The 16,029-nt window shown below is 36.6% G+C and overlaps 1 protein-coding gene across 1 annotated transcript in view; it reads right to left on the bottom strand.

Moving 5' to 3' along the window:
- Positions 1-3,805: 3,805 nt before the first annotated feature.
- Positions 3,806-16,029, bottom strand: part of ABCA12 (ATP binding cassette subfamily A member 12) — a 230,920-nt gene continuing 218,696 nt past the window's right edge. The window contains exons 49-53 of the mRNA XM_036755721.1: positions 12,756-12,859; positions 10,111-10,203; positions 8,303-8,408; positions 5,930-6,067; positions 3,806-3,913 (exon numbers count right to left, since the gene is read on the bottom strand). Of these exons, the coding sequence (XP_036611616.1) occupies positions 3,806-3,913; positions 5,930-6,067; positions 8,303-8,408; positions 10,111-10,203; positions 12,756-12,859 (549 nt within the window). The remainder of the gene's footprint in view (positions 3,914-5,929; positions 6,068-8,302; positions 8,409-10,110; positions 10,204-12,755; positions 12,860-16,029) is intronic.

Genomic DNA, 16,029 nt, shown 5'->3' with positions numbered 1-16,029 from the left:
GGCTGGCATTGTAGTGAGAGTGAGGGATGACAGATGGACAAGCTTGGGTGCTGTCTAGTCCTTCATTGTGGGACTAGATTTTCTATGTACAATTTGCAGAAAAAATATGACAAACATCCTGTCTGGACAGGATGAAAATATGACTATTGGTCTGTAAATTTTTACCAGTGGAAGGAGTACCCAAACTGATAACATTTATTGAAATGTTTAAGTGTAAGTTAACAAACCTTCTGTTTTCCTAGGGGCAGGAGTTTAGAACATAGAGTTAGAGCTGGAAGGGTTCATAGTGCCCATCTAACATAGCACTCCCTCCCTCCTTTTATAGCTGAAGACACTGAAACCCAAAAGGGTTAATTGACTTGCCTTAGTATATAGGTAGTATGTGGCAGAGCTGGGATTTTAACTCAATTCCTCTTACTTTAAATCCAACATTTTTTTCTTCTGTACCATTCTGCCCCTCTCCCTCAAAAAGAAAAAAAAAACAGAAGGCAAACAAATTGGTATAACCTCTTTCTCTTAGACCATGGCCTAAGAAGGTATAATCGATTAAACGACTTTTATCTTTTTTGTTTCTACATCATTTTGATTTCCCTCTATCTTTCTGTTTCCTTCCTTCCAAAGAGCTGTTCCTTGTAATAATGCCTTTTTTAAAAAGAGGAAGAAGGAAGTTAGCAAAATTAATTAATATAGAAAAAATGAATGTTATGCATAATATTCCAAGCCCATGAACCTTCTCTTCCCCTCTACTCCACTTCTGGAAAAGAGAAGGGGAAAGTAACTTCTTACCAGTCTGTTTGGGGGCCAAGTTTGTTCATTATGTTTTGGCAACATAATTTTGATTGTTTTGTGGTAGCTGCTCTTTCTGTTTACATGATTGTAGTCATTCCGTATATTGTTAGCTTGGTTCTACTTCCTTCAGTTTGTATCAGTTCATGTAAGTCTTCCCATCCTAATCTCTACTCATCACATCATTTTTTACTGGACAGTAATATTCTTTTGCAATCACTTATGGTAATTACATTGAACAATGAACGATTCTGGTGATTGATTTTAATATTAATACTTTTCAGAACAGTTGAATTTTTCTAGCCATATTCCAGTTGACAGGGATCTACTTTGTTTCTAGTTCTTTGCTATCACAAAAAAGTGCTGCTATAAATATTTTGGTACACGTGTGGAGCCTTTCTTTTTGTTGATGACCTCCTGCCTCCTGCCATCAATTGTTTTTTAATCATCAATAGGTTATCTCAAACAAGGTGAGAAGATGGTGTATATTCCTTGGAAGGGAGGAGGTGGAGAACATATATTGGAGGAGATCATAGTGGATATATTTTCCCTGCTCTTTCAATTTTGTTTTTTGTTGTATTGGGGATACTACTTTAAGAGCAGTTTTCCACGGCAGAATCGAAATTTAGATGAGTCTTTATAGGCAATTCAGGTAATTCAGATAAAGCAATTCCTTTTTGCGGGCATTATCTAGAGTGAATATATTTATTTGGAGAATTGTGTCACCTCAAATCACTGCAAATTCTTTAGAAATGTAGACAATGCAAGGCCTGGGTACTGCACGAATAGTTTCAATGTATGTTAATAAGCTTTGATGGTAAAAAAAAGTGCACAGTAAAAAAATATTGTGGCACATCCCAATGTAAAGCAAAGAACTACATCAAATAGGAGATAGAAATGTAGAGATTCAGTTCTACTAAAACATTTGATTTGAAAATGAAGAAATGTGATTTATACATTAGAGAGTAATTTGAGCATAACTTGAATTTTGAATTTTGAGTTTATTTATGTACAATTTCATCCAGGAGAAACAGTAAGAACGCAGAAAAACTGCACTACTTCACAACTCACAAGCTGCAACCCTTTCAAAAGTTACTTTCACAAGCAAACTTCAGGTGTTTTTTCCCAAATAAAGTGCCATATTCATTGCAGATCTTCTGATACAGTAGGAGCTGTAGGTGGAGGAAGGTTGGTCCCTACCCCCATGCACTCCATGCTCCCTATCTTCCACCATTGCAGGGGCTGCCATCTCTCCACAGCTGTTGATTTTGCCAATTCTTACCCCATATGGGAACCTGGGTGCAGGCCAGACAGGAGCCAGAAGCCATGGGTGGCTCCACTTTATTGCAGCATTTGTATGTATCTCAACCATCTAACGTGTATACAACTGTGTCACTGTTTTTAGTAGATTCCTATAATTTTTTATGTCTGATGAAATTTTGGATGAAACGGTAATGAAGTTTTTGAGTGTTGTGCCCCTAACCTTATTTTTCCCACTGTCCTGATGGCTTTTATTTTGTGATTTTGCATAGTGCAGCGATTTCTAAGAATGCATGTTTCTGTTAGAGCAGAACTGACAATGTAGGTAAGACAATGTCATTTCAGTTGCAGAGTAGTCTACTATCCTTATTTTGCATGTGAGAAAACAGATCCAGAGAGTTTCCGGCAAGCGGAAAAGGTAGGATTTGAACCCAGATGCTCTCCCTCAAACCCCAAAATGTTTTCTACTGCACCACAATTTCTCCCAAGAGCACATGCTGAAGTTTTTAAGATTGATGACAGAGATTACGAGCAAATCCTTCACCCTGACAATGCTTTGGTCCTGACAGTTTTGTTTTTGGTTCCCTCCTAGGCCTTGAGCTAACCCTCAACAATAGAAACGGCTTATGAGTCTCTGTGTTTTGTTGTTTTTTAACTTCACGTTTATTGATTTTCAACATTGATACAGTTGTGCCAACACTGACATCCTTATATTATATATATATATATACAAAATGTTACACTGAGCAATTCATATATAGAAAACACCCTAATAGGGGACCCTAACGATAGGTGTTATCAAGGATCCTGTCCCATAGCCACATGTGTAATCTGACTCAGCTTGGGCATTTTGGCTAAAAGTAATCTTTGAATGTGCCCTTCTTCCCCAAAGTTACTCCCTGGGCAGAGGTGTGCCAAATGGCTCCATCAATAGCTGAAGAAAACTGCCTGCCTGCAGCACATGAATTCTTTCCCAGTTTCCAGGCTCAGTGTCTGCCTGGTTGACACAGCCATCTTTTTCCTGAAATGGTATCTTTTTTTTTTGGTCCCTAAGTCTCCTCATTGGCAGGGATGACAGGTCAGAAATGGGCATATATTCTCTTTACCACCAGGGTAAACTATTCTCCTATGCCACATTCTTGCAGAAATGCACTTTTTTTGGTGTATGTGTGTGGCAATGTATCCCCATTTGTGAACAGGTGCAGAGGTTACTTATCAGGGCACAGTGCCATGCATCCATTCTTTGGCCACAGTCTGGCATTGATGTGAATCTGATCCTCACTCAGTATGGATTAGAGTGGGTGCGTTCTTTGGAGAAGGTGCCCATCCTGTTGTTTTCTTCTATTTCTTACACAATCACAAGACATTTCTTTATCTCCTGTTATCTCAAGTTTTCTTCTACCTTGATTTTTGGACTGTTAGTAACTACATCTCTTATGCTTTAATTTAAACATTTAAATAAACAAGGGAAGACATCATTATCCACCCTCAAGCAGCTTTGCATTTTGTTTGAGAAGCCTCACAGAAAACAAGTTACCCTTCTTAGCATCCTGCCTGCATGCGCTCATTTCAGTAGTGACTGTGGATTGGCTTCTCAGACTCCACGGTTCAGTTACATTGCTAGTCTCACACAATTCTAAGTTTTCATGCAACAGAACAGTTTAACACTAAGATACAACGAGGAAATGGCATCTTCAGTGGCTTTTTTTTTCATCATGAATGCATCGTCGATGAGCAGGTGGGAGTGAGAGTCCAGCCGCTAAGACTCAGGGTGCTCATCCTGAGAATCTCCACTGATGCTGGAACCTTGGCTGCTTGTCTCCAGGTTCACGTGGGCTTTTTGGTCTTTGGCAAAGTCAATGAAAACCTGATGTTTCAAAGGAAAGCAAATGGTTACTTTCTGGTCAAATTAGATAAAATGCAGTGGGATACCCACAGAAATACACTGCAGAAGAAATTAGGCATGGTGCTCCTCCAAGAAAACGTAAGAAGTGCACAGACGCATGTTCAAGATACTTCATCAGAAATTGTTTATCTTAACTAGTAATAAGATAATTATGAATGTGTTATAGCCTATGCCTAAAATGTGGCCTATTCCAGCAGATTTGAAGTTTTTCTTGTAAAAATGCAAATGGTACTTGTTAACCATAAACGGACAATTAAAATTAATATTTTAAGTTTAAAAGCACATAAAACTAGTATTAAAAGGATGTCAATTAAAAAGAAATCAGGAACTGAAGGAGGCACCATTCAGAGCCTATCCAAGCTCCCACTATAGTATGTAATTTTTATGTAATAGGCTATTTAATTAATTAAATTTGGATTTTCTAAAATGACTGCCTGCCAAGATGAGTCAAGAGGACCCAGGCTTTATCTTCCCACATGCTTATATCCCTGGCAGAAATTTCACCAGGGTCACAGGTCAGTTTATATCTTAATATTTCAATATTATTTCTTTTCTTCAATCAATCAACCAATATGTATTAAGTAAAACCAAGTCTTTTACAGTTTTTAAAACAGTTCATTACACCAGCTAATGCTGGGTTTTTGGGGGGAGGCAAAGGAGTGGTGAGGGTGTTGATGCTGAGGGAAGAATGGAAGGTCCCAGATAAAAAGACACAAATTAAGCCTCACAATATTAGGTCAAAATCTCCTATGGAAAAAAAAATGGAAGCTCAAGTAATTTCTGTATGCATTGAGGATAAAGGCAAAGTCATTGTTAAAAAAAAATCCAGGGGTATTGGTTCAATTCAATTTATAAAAACACTTTTTGAATGCCTCCTATGTATAATACACTGAGACACTGGACTATACTCATATAAACATGATGCTTGAAAATTAAAAGTTCACTTTCCATCCTCATTTTCATGATGGATGCGCTGAGATTCTCCATAACATTGAGCTGGGCAAGTTATACTAAGTTAAAAGGAAGCAACAGTATTAAAGGCTGCTCTACAAAGCCCTTATACCAAGACAGATGATGCAAATGTCAATGGAGAGCACTCTTCGCAAAACCCCAATTGACTCAATCTTGCAAATCTATCCAAATTTGGATGAAGCATCTGTTTTGATATCCCTGCCCACACTGTTGATTGGATTCTACTTTATAAAAATGACCAATGAGATCATTTATTTTGGAATTCTATCAAGTGGAAACTTAAGTAAAGCATTAACTGCAAGTTCACTTGTTAAGTTGAATAAAAATTTCTTGTTGTTTTGTACAGGTATCTGCTCACTCTTCTTTCATTCATTTGTTCATTCAACAAATATTTCTTTTATTGTGCAATGCACTGTGCTAGTCACTAGAGGAGATACAAGGCTAGAGAATGGTTTTTTGGCCTCAAGAACCACGTAATCCAATACGGAGATAAGATATGTTTGAACATGTGAATGTTAATGATCATACAAATTAGATTATAAGTTCAAAGGAAGAATGCAAACCATTATAAGATGTGATGACAGATCACTTCCAGTTGGGAAGAGTCAGAAAAGTTTCATTAAGGAGATGGTATTTAAGTGTGACCTTGATGAGAAGGAAGAGTATGAATGAGCAGAGATAAGGAAAGAGGAGGGATGGTGAGCATTCTTGGCACAGGAGACTTTCTCACCAACGGATACGCATTTTTAGAACTGAAAGTCATCAGTTGTCCGCTAAAGACATAATTGTTTACCTCTAGTTAAAGAAAATCCACGAATAACTTTCCCCCCAAATTCAAATATAAATGGATCAAAAGCTGTGCTGGGATTTGTGGTTACAAAGATACCATTCTAATTAAATCCCAATTCTATGTCATTAAAAAGATATAAATGGAACATTCAACAGACAACATTCACATTCAACAGCATGCGAAGTTCTAGGAACAAATCACAACATTTCTCTTACCTCCTCCAGAGTTGTCTGACTCACTAAAAAGTTTGTGATATTTAAGGCCGCCTTATTTGTTTCTAACAGATCAAATATGTTTGCTACTCCTCCTGCTGTGACTGGCACATGATACTCCAGCATACTAAGATGCTGATCCTGTGGGAGTCAAAGGAATATAATGTATTTTAGGATGTCAGGTTGTATTGACTTGTCTAGACATAACATTAGCAAGGGCTAAGGAAACTGAAAACATTTTCCCCCCAGTAAATGATGTTGCAGAGTAAATATTGACTGTATTATAAAATAACGGTGTGCAAAGATAAAATGAAAGTTTTCACAAAATCTAAAAGATAAAAAGCAAAATGAAAAGCTAATGAAAATCATGAAGTGTCCTCTATTAACTGTACATAAACATTCATTCCAAGATCCTATAGACATCACTTCTAGAACTAGTGTCTTTCTATGAGAATTGTTCAAAGTTGCCAAGAGTTGGAAATTTTATGCTGCCTTCTTTTGTCTCTGTCAACACTAGATTTTTTTTAAAGTTTAGGGTAGGACACCTAGTTATATAGGGCTCGTCTTTTATCCTAATTGAACAGATAAAGAAAATGGAGACCCCTGGGGCAAAAGGGACCTTTTCAGCATTTAGTATCTTCTCAGACCAGAATCTTGATTCCTAATCCTGGCCTCTGTCTTTCCATAATACCAGGCTTTTCTTTGCAGTTATTTGAAATCATATGACAGAATTGCATCAAGAAACAACAAGAGAAATGTCCTAAATTCATCATTCTCCTATAAGAGCTTCCTTACTTCTTTCATGCTTGGACAATACTACCTTTCCTCTTGCCTGTATTACTTTCAATACTTAAGGCCAAGTCCAATTTCTTATACTCCCTCAGAATGTTAGCACATTTTCATTTTTATCACTAATGAATCTTCTTCAGATGGTTAGATATTCATTCATTTTTTTAAGATCTATAAGCCAATAAGGATACAACCAGACTACTTTGAAAAATCTCCTTTTGCAAGTAATGAAACTGAGATGATTATCTCAGGTAGAGTCACCTTCCTAAGACTATATAGATAGATAGATAGATAGATATGTGTGTGTGTATGTTATATATTTGTGGCATACACACATAGATAGATTGTATGTATGTATAGTGAATATGTGAATAGTATGTATAATGTACATATGTATATTATGGCCATCTAGGTGGTACAGTAGATAGAGTTCCAGGATTGAAGTCGGGAAGACTCATCTCCCTGAGTTCCAGTCTGGCCTCAGACACTTACTAGCTGTGTGACCCTGAACAAGTCACTTAACCCTGTTTGCCTCAGTTTCTTCATCTGTAAAATGAGCTGGAGAAGGAAAGGCAAATCATTCCTGTATCTTTGCCAAGAAAACCCCAAACAGGGTCACTAAGAGTTGGACACAACTGAAAATGACTAAATAACAATAACAACATATGTATGATCCATACATATATAACACCTGAATAGTCTATGTATACTTAGTAAATATAGTACATGTATGTATTTGCATGTATATATACAGGCAATTATATAGCTATATGCACAAACATATATGTATATTATTGTGGTTCAGCTGTTTTCAGTCATGTCTGACTCTTTATGACCCCATTTGGGGTTTTCTTGGCATAGATACTGGAATAGTTTGCCATTTTCTCTTCCAGTGGATTAAGGCAAACAGAGGTTAAGTGACTTATCCAAAGTCACACAGCTAGTAAGTACCTGAGGCTGGATTTGAACTTAGTTCTTCCTGACTCCAAGCCCAGTGCTCTAACCATTGAGCAACCTGGCTGCCTCCATATGTGTATATAAAGTATACTTATGTACATATATATACACATACATACACACACATATATATTATATATATACATTAGATAGATATTATGTATGCATGCAAGCTAAGGCAATAATCACCATCCCATTTCCTCATATCTTCCCTCTCTGCCTCCAATGGAGGTATTAATATCAATTTTTACCACAAGCTGAAAACTCTGGCTTCTATATGTTTGTGAAAATATTTACTAGATAATATAGATACTGATAGTTTATATTTATAGGGCTTTACAGTATATAACATGTTCTATTCCTAACAGCTTTCTAAGGTCAAGTAAGTTTATTCCCATTTTACAGCCACTTAAGCCACTTAATCTTAGTTTCTACATCTGTAAAATGGGAATAATGAGTTAATAATAATAATAATAGTAATGAATTAAGTGGCTTACCCAAAGTCATGCAACTTGTAAATGCCAAAGCCAGGACTTCTGACTCTAAGTCCATGCCCATATTGTGATTATCCAATCAACTCCCAAGTCTATATCCCATTTGAAATCACCCTCTTTTCAGTGACATATTTACCTTTAGGTATGTTTTCGGGAAGTGTAATTGCATGAACTGTGTCAGAGCTTCCATACTTGCTTTACTGCTCTTAAAATGAACCTTTACAGTAAATCCTCTTCCAAATCTAGAAGGAAAAATTGGAAAATGTCATGTAAGCAATGCTTGGGGGAAATGTTTTCATTGGAAAACTAGTTGATAATCAACGATTTAATGGTTTGCAAACTGACCATCACATTTTTCCTTTAAAAATGCTTTTTTTCACTTTAGGACAATCAGACTAGGTTTTGACCTGAAAAGATTCTAATGACATGATTTTAAAAATATATCTACACTGACACACAATCAGAGTCTTCGAATAAAAGTTACATTTAGAAAATATCAATATTTTACAAAACTCTTGGCTTTTCTGTGTCAATTTTAGATTTAAGACATTTCTAATTTGAAGATGAATTAGTAACTAGAGAGGCATTTCTCTAGAGACTCAGTAATTCCATCAGTAGAGGAAATTAAAATAGTTTTGTTCTTCCTTCTTCAGGGAATAGTGACTTTTTTTATTAGTCTTTTGGAATTGTATAACACACAAATGGTGGGTCTTTAATATCTCCCTTTAGCTCATGGAGGAGCATAGAAAACATTCGAAAGCAGAATTAACCTCCTTCCGGGAATGTCCAACACTGCATCCTTCCTGCTATGTTAACACCTCCCTCTTAACCCTTTACCTTACTTGTTTCCACCTCTGTATCTTTGCTGCTATCATCACTTCCAATCGAAACAAACACCAACTAAGCTGTCTCTAGGGATATAACTCTTAACATAAACTGCAAGAATAATAAACTCCACAAAGCCAGGACAGCTTCTAGGGTCCTTTTTCATCCATCCTCCCTTCTCTCTGGTGAATACCATCTTATGCTATAGGAAAGCGGTATTGTTATAAGATAAAGTAGGAAGAAATATTTTGAAATTTGATTTTTACATATATATTTGTGACTATATATGTAATAATAATGGACAATATTTATATAGTGCCTTAACACTTGCAAAGCACTTTACAAATATTATTTCATTTTATTCTCACAATAACCCTGGGGGGATTTTTATTATTCCCATTTAACAGTTGAGGAAACCGAGGCAAACAATTTCAGTGCCTTGCTTAAGGTCAAACAGCTATTGAGTCTCTGAGCTTAAATGTGAACTCATGGCCTCCTGACTCCAGGCCAGGCACTGAGTGCTATGGCACCACCTAGCTTTCTGCCCACACACATACATATAAAGCGTCTGGTGATCATAGGTTAGAAATTTTAGTATTACTTAGTATTAATAAGATTCTTCCTGTGTTTATTTCCACAATGAGATTTTTCCCCCTCCTTACAGGCTTCAAATGTAACAAAACTATAAAGCAATTTGTGGAAGAACTGGGGAAAGTGGTAATTAACATGCTGTCAAATCTAGAATTTAATGCATTTGTCAAAGTTCAACTCGAGTTAAAAATAACGGTATAAATGCCTTAGTCTGCTTCCTATATATATATATATATATATATATATATATATATATATATATATATATATATATATATTTCCTCAGACATATCATGAGAAAAAACAATTTCTATAAGCTTTGGGTGTTCCCTATTGTCAGGTTTTAAAAGTAAAATAAACCCAAAGCAAGGATTTTTTAAATTTTAGGGGAAGATACTAATTTCTTTCAAATGATTGGCTTTCCCATTCCATTTCAATTCATTGTATAATAGGTAACTGAGATAATCCTTGAAGCAGAGCCCAGCACATATCTAGATCCATTTAAGAAACAATCTATTGGTTATTAACCTGCTTTTTATGTGTTGTAAAGAACCAATGCATTGGAACCTTCCGTTCACCATAATGGCCAATCTGGTACAGAGGGCTTCACACTCTTCCATGCTGAAAAACAAAGTGGAAAAATCTTCGGTATTCTATAGCAGGGATATAATTAAGTGCTTAACTTAGATTATCTGCATCTTTTAATGAGCTAAAAAAAATGACTTCATTATTGGACTTTTGGAATTGTGATGATTGTCTCTGCTATGTTGACCACCTTCCTCTTTATCTATCATCTTACTTGATCCCACCTTTGTGCTTTTGCTGCTATCATCACTTCCCAATAGAATCTGTCCCTGATTCTCCGCCTGAGTCTATTAATTCTTTCAACACTTGCCAATTCATCTTTTCAGAGTTTTCTCCAAAGAATTCTTTTGTATCTCCCTTCTAACTTTTGCCTTCCAAATTTAAAATTTAATAGTAGCTAAAGGAACTATAGTTTCTTGATCCCCTGAGAGAAGACATCTATGGCCCCTAAATATCACTGGGATCAGGTCTTCCTGTGCCCTGCAGATTCTTGGTTCCCTAGGAAGTGAGCATGAATATGGAGAAACAGAAGCAGACCTTTATTAAGAGATCTGATATTAAAGAGTTAGGGGCATGGGGATTTGGGTTGCAAGGTCTAAGGTGCTTTGTGCAGGGGCAGAGGTTGATAGGTAAAGCTATTCTAGCATAGTAATCCTGAGTCAACAGTGGAAGTATCAGAATAAGAGAGAGTAAGGGTAAAGGATAGACTATATTTTAGAGTGGTAGAGTCATAGGATGTGCCAAAAACTGGAGGCTACGGTGGGATGGGGGAAGAGCTGCCCTCCATAGCAACATGTGGAATCTTCCCTTGGTGCTGAAAGAGATTTCTTTTTTCTTCTCATTGTTTCAGCTTCCTTCTCCACCTTCCACCAAAAGTGGAGGATCATTGTCTCTGGTGTCAGAGGACCTGGATTCAAATACCTCATCAGATGCTTACCACTTGTGTGACTTTGGGCAAGTTACTAAAGGTCTCTGTGCCTCAGTTTCATCCTCTGTAAAATGAGGAAGTTTAACTAGATGGTCCTGGAGGACCCTTCTGACTCTAGGTCTATGATCATCTTCTCAAAATTTTCTCTTTCTTTTCCTCGCTCCCCAATTTGTTTCAAAATCTATTAACTTAGAAGCAATCTTTTGGTTGAATTTTACCGGTTGAAAGCCAAAAGAGAGCCATGGGAACACTGAGACTTATGGAGGTACTGGCCTATTTTGAAAGGCTTGGTTCCTAGATAAAACTTTCCCCTATCCAGTTAATTATCAGGGCTATGGGATGAGGCCCCAGGCAGCAGCCTCAGGATCCAATAAGGAAAGTGGCTTTTTTTTTTTTAGCATTTCTGAAGCAACAGTGATTACTTGTATACTCAAATTAATAATAATGTTAATGATGGTAATAATACTAATAGCTAGCATTTGTATAGAGCTTTGTATAAGAGTTTCTTCATACATGTTATCACATTTTAGCTTCACACAACTCTGGGCACTAAGTTATCCTCATTTTACAGAAGAGAGAACTGAGGCAGAAGAGGTTAAGTGACTTTCCTTGAGTCACACAGGCAGTAAGTATCTGAGGACATATTTGAACCCTGGTCTTCTTGATTCCATGTCCAGCTCTATTCAGTGAGCCAGGTCACTGCCCAGGAGTACCTTCTTTTGTTCAATCATTAAAGATGGGAAGCAGAGAATGTATCTAGTGTTGTGGGATCCCTTTATCCCTGGCTCTTCTAAGAAAGAGCCAATTAAATCCATATTGACTGGTCTGGTGCTGATGGACAGCTCCTTTAGTCAATAACGTGGATAAAGAAAGCAGAAGTTTCCCTCCTTAAATTCCAGCCTTTAAATGAATAGAATAACTAATTGTTTTGCAAAAAAATTCTGCACTTAATACTGGATAGTATATTATTAAATAAGGGCTAAAGACACTTTGGGTTTGAGGGGGAACAGGTATGTGATTTTATTGCTTTAGGAATTTCCCAGATAGAATATTCCATACATTAATGCAGATCAGCAATTGTTTTGCAACTTTCAGTCCCAGAGAGTCAGCTGGAACATTCTGAAGTTAAATGGGGTGTTCAGGTTCACACAGCCAGTATCTCAGAGGCAAGATTTCAACCCACGTCTTCCTGACTTCAAGGCCAGCTTTCTAGCCTCTCTTCTATGATACCTCAAACAGCCTTCTCTATAGTTTTAAAGTTTATGAGTATGGCCTTAGCATATAATTACTTTATGTTAAAGAATATGTTATCCACATCCACTTTCAATCTAATCTTTAAATGTATGCTTAGGTTTACACTACATACTTACCTTAGAAACTACTGAACAAACATTAAATTTAAGCAGATGGTTAGGCTAAACAAATATATAATTAAGTTTAAATAGATGATGGCTTGGGTCCTATATCTCCAAGGTGTTTTTTCAATCTGCCACACATGCTTCCTAGCACATTGCTGTGCATATATGAAAGGCAGTCAACAAATTCTTATTGTTTTAATGAATTGTAAATGTTATAACTGATTGTTTTCCTGAATATCATCATGAGGATAGATCAAAGAGGTCATGTTCTTAGACCTCCAAGTTTCTACAATTCAGTTTACCTGTGAGAAGTAAGTATCACCGAACATTTGTTTTGTACTTCTTCGGAAATAATCTTCCAGAGATGTCGTTTAGATTTAGGATCCATTCCAGAGCTTGGCTCATCCTTAATAAAAAAAAATCACAAGAAAAAGTAATTAATCAAATTAATTAATTTTTGGATGAGATGCCTTACATGAATCATCACCACATCTGGCTTCCCTAGACCTGAACTCCCTTAACGAGGTCCTATGACTAACTCATTTTAGGTTCCACAGGCTTGTTTTTGCAGCTGTCAGAAAGCACCAAGATTAATCATTTTAAATTGTCGTTCCAGTCCCCAAAGTGACTATGTAAAAATGACACCTTGTTACTCTACACCTGCCTCTTCTGTTTTTTTGGTCAAATTTCTACCTCATTGCCTGACAAAATAAGGTTGGCACTTTTCTCCCTGCATGGTCAGGTCCAGATCTGAGGGCCAGAATGCCAGGCTTTGTCCCCATATCACATGGCCTGAGCCAAATTGTCAGTTCACTTCTGAATGCAGAGCTATTTGTTATTGTTGCTGAGAATATACTCTATAGTTGCAACAGAAAGAAATGGGAGCATGTATGAGAATATTTGGAAAGGTAATGAAACTTTGGAATGACAGTTGTTACTGGTTCCCAGTTAAAACCTGGAAAGATTTTTTAAAAATTCTGCATTATTTATTGAACTATGATAATTTTGACAAAAATAGTACACATTTGCCTAGTGCTTTAGAATTTAGACAGCACTTACTTTACAATGCCCCTTCTGAGATGGGTAGAATGAGTATTTTTGTTGTAGTGTGCCAGGAAATATAAAATATTACCCTTATTTTTAAAATGAGGAACATTTGGCTCAGAGAGGCTAAGGACTTGTCCATGGTCAAACAATCAGGTGACAATGAAAAAGCTTGAATTTAGACATTTCTATACCCAGTGTTCTTTCTATGCCACGATGCCTCTTATTGTGCCAGGATAGTGTTATAAGGCAAAGAAAATGTACAAGAGATGAATGTGCCCCTAAGGAACTTACATTTTTCTTGTCTTATAATATTAAATGGATGTGTGTATTATATATATATAGTGCATATAATATGCATAATATATGCATATATCTATTGTGTATATATGCATATATACATAATAGATACATAACATAATATGCACCACATATATAATATACACATATGTATAAATATTTGCACTCAGTGGATGAGCTCAAAGACAAGTGCATGTGTATAGATATATACATATCTCTATCTATGTATCCATATAGCTATATCTATGTATATCTATCTTTCTGACTGTCAATTTATCTATATGTTAGACAGACAATGCAAATAGGCAGGTTGAACCCAGTCAATCAACAAACATTTATTAAGTTCCCTGGGAGTACAAAGACAATAATCACACAGGTCCAGCCATCAATAAATTCGATTGGGGAAGAAAACATATATTCATGCAAGAATATATAAAAAGAATACATAGTCATTTAAGGAGGGGGGAGTAGCAGCTGGGGAGATCAGGAAAGCTCCCTAAGGAAGTAGTCTTTGAGCTGTTATGAATTTTAAGGGAAGCTAGGCATTCTTAGTGGTAGAGGTGAAATGGGAATACATCAGCCTGTGGTAAGGCATGGAAATGGGAGAGTAAATGTTGTGTAGGAGCAATAACAAGAAGTCATTTTAACTTAATATTAACTTAATGATAAAATGTGAAGGGGAGTAATGTAAAATAAGCCATGAAAGGTATATTGGAACCAGGTCGAGAAGGTATTTATATTCCAAATAGAAGTTTGTCTTTGATCCTAGATATATGAGGGAGCCATTGGAGTTTATTGAGTAAGAGAGTTTTAATGATGTGGTCAGACCTGTGCTTAAGGAACAGCAAGTACATTGACAGGTATCTGGAATATGGATTAGGGGGTAGAGAGGTTTCAGGTACAAAGACCATTTAAGAGACTCCTGCAATAGCAAAAGATAATTCATTAAAGAAAATTAAAGTAAAGGGGAATTAAACAAAAGAAGGAAAGCAAGGAAATTGCAAAACTGCTTTAATAATGCCCACCTTCTTCCTGAAACAAAGGTTCTTTTTTTTAAATATCAATATTCTATTGGCCTTATATGGCTATAAATTATGGAACACTAGAGATTCAATCAGAAGGCAGTGGTGAGGCACATGGTGAATGTGAGTAGGCGATACAACAGAGACTATATAAGGAACTATGAAGAAGGACTAACATAAAGGATGCCATCAAAATGACCAAAAGAGATGGGCTGGGAATGTGGCAAGAGCAAGGGAGAACCAACAGACAACTCACATGCTCTGCCAGTATCCTTGCAATGTAACCAGAAAGGGAAGATGGTACATTAGGTTGGACGCCCTGTGACCAACTTGTGGGATGACATGGATATGAGTTAGACAGGAAGGGTCAGAATGGATGAGCTGCCATCTATATTATTGGAAGGAATACCCCATACCAATGAATCACAGATTCATTGGAGCATCACCAGCATCTAGCACAGTGGTTGCTTAAGAAATGTTTGTTGAATGATCATAAAAGTGAAAGAAAAATAGATTCTGCTCAAATAATTAAGATAAAATGTACAAGTCATGTTTTGGAAATGGATTCTATATAGCAAATAGGTAATTGCCAAAGAAAGTAATAAATCCTAACATACTATCATAGGCCAGCAGTAGGTAGATATACAGCTATTTCTAGAGGGAATTTACTCAGGTAATATAGTATATTATATAGGTAATATACTTACTTAGGCATAGAATAAGTGTTGATTCACTCCCTTCTTAGGTAAAGGGCTAAAAGCCATTTTATTTTTTTTATTTTTTGTAAGGCAATCAGAGTTAAGTGACTTGCCCAGGGTCACATAGCTAATAAGTAACAGATGTCTGAGGCTGGATTTGAACTCAAGTCCTCCTGACTCTGTGGCTGGTACTCTATCCACTATGCCACCTAACTGGCCACTGAAAGCCATTTTATAAAGAGATATAAGAGTTTTAGGAATCAGTAAAACCCAATAGGACTTTTCCCATGCAAGGGCCATTCATCTTTTTTGAAGGCTATGTTTATACAAATGCACATAAAACATTTCACCTTTTTCCTCACCATATCTGATGAGGTTCAGCCAGATTCATTAATGCCTTGCATTGTATAGTCCTTTTAGCTTTTCAAAGCCCTTATGTCTCTCATCCCCTTGGAGACCCTAGGGCTGGTTTGTTTACATTTTTAAAAAATGTTTATGCCCCTAGGATTCCA

Source organism: Trichosurus vulpecula, chromosome 4 (assembly GCF_011100635.1).
Source record: "Trichosurus vulpecula isolate mTriVul1 chromosome 4, mTriVul1.pri, whole genome shotgun sequence".
Lineage (NCBI taxonomy): Eukaryota > Metazoa > Chordata > Mammalia > Diprotodontia > Phalangeridae > Trichosurus > Trichosurus vulpecula.
The sequence above is the reverse complement of the archived record's forward strand: the minus strand, read 5'-3'. Positions and strand labels throughout refer to the sequence as shown.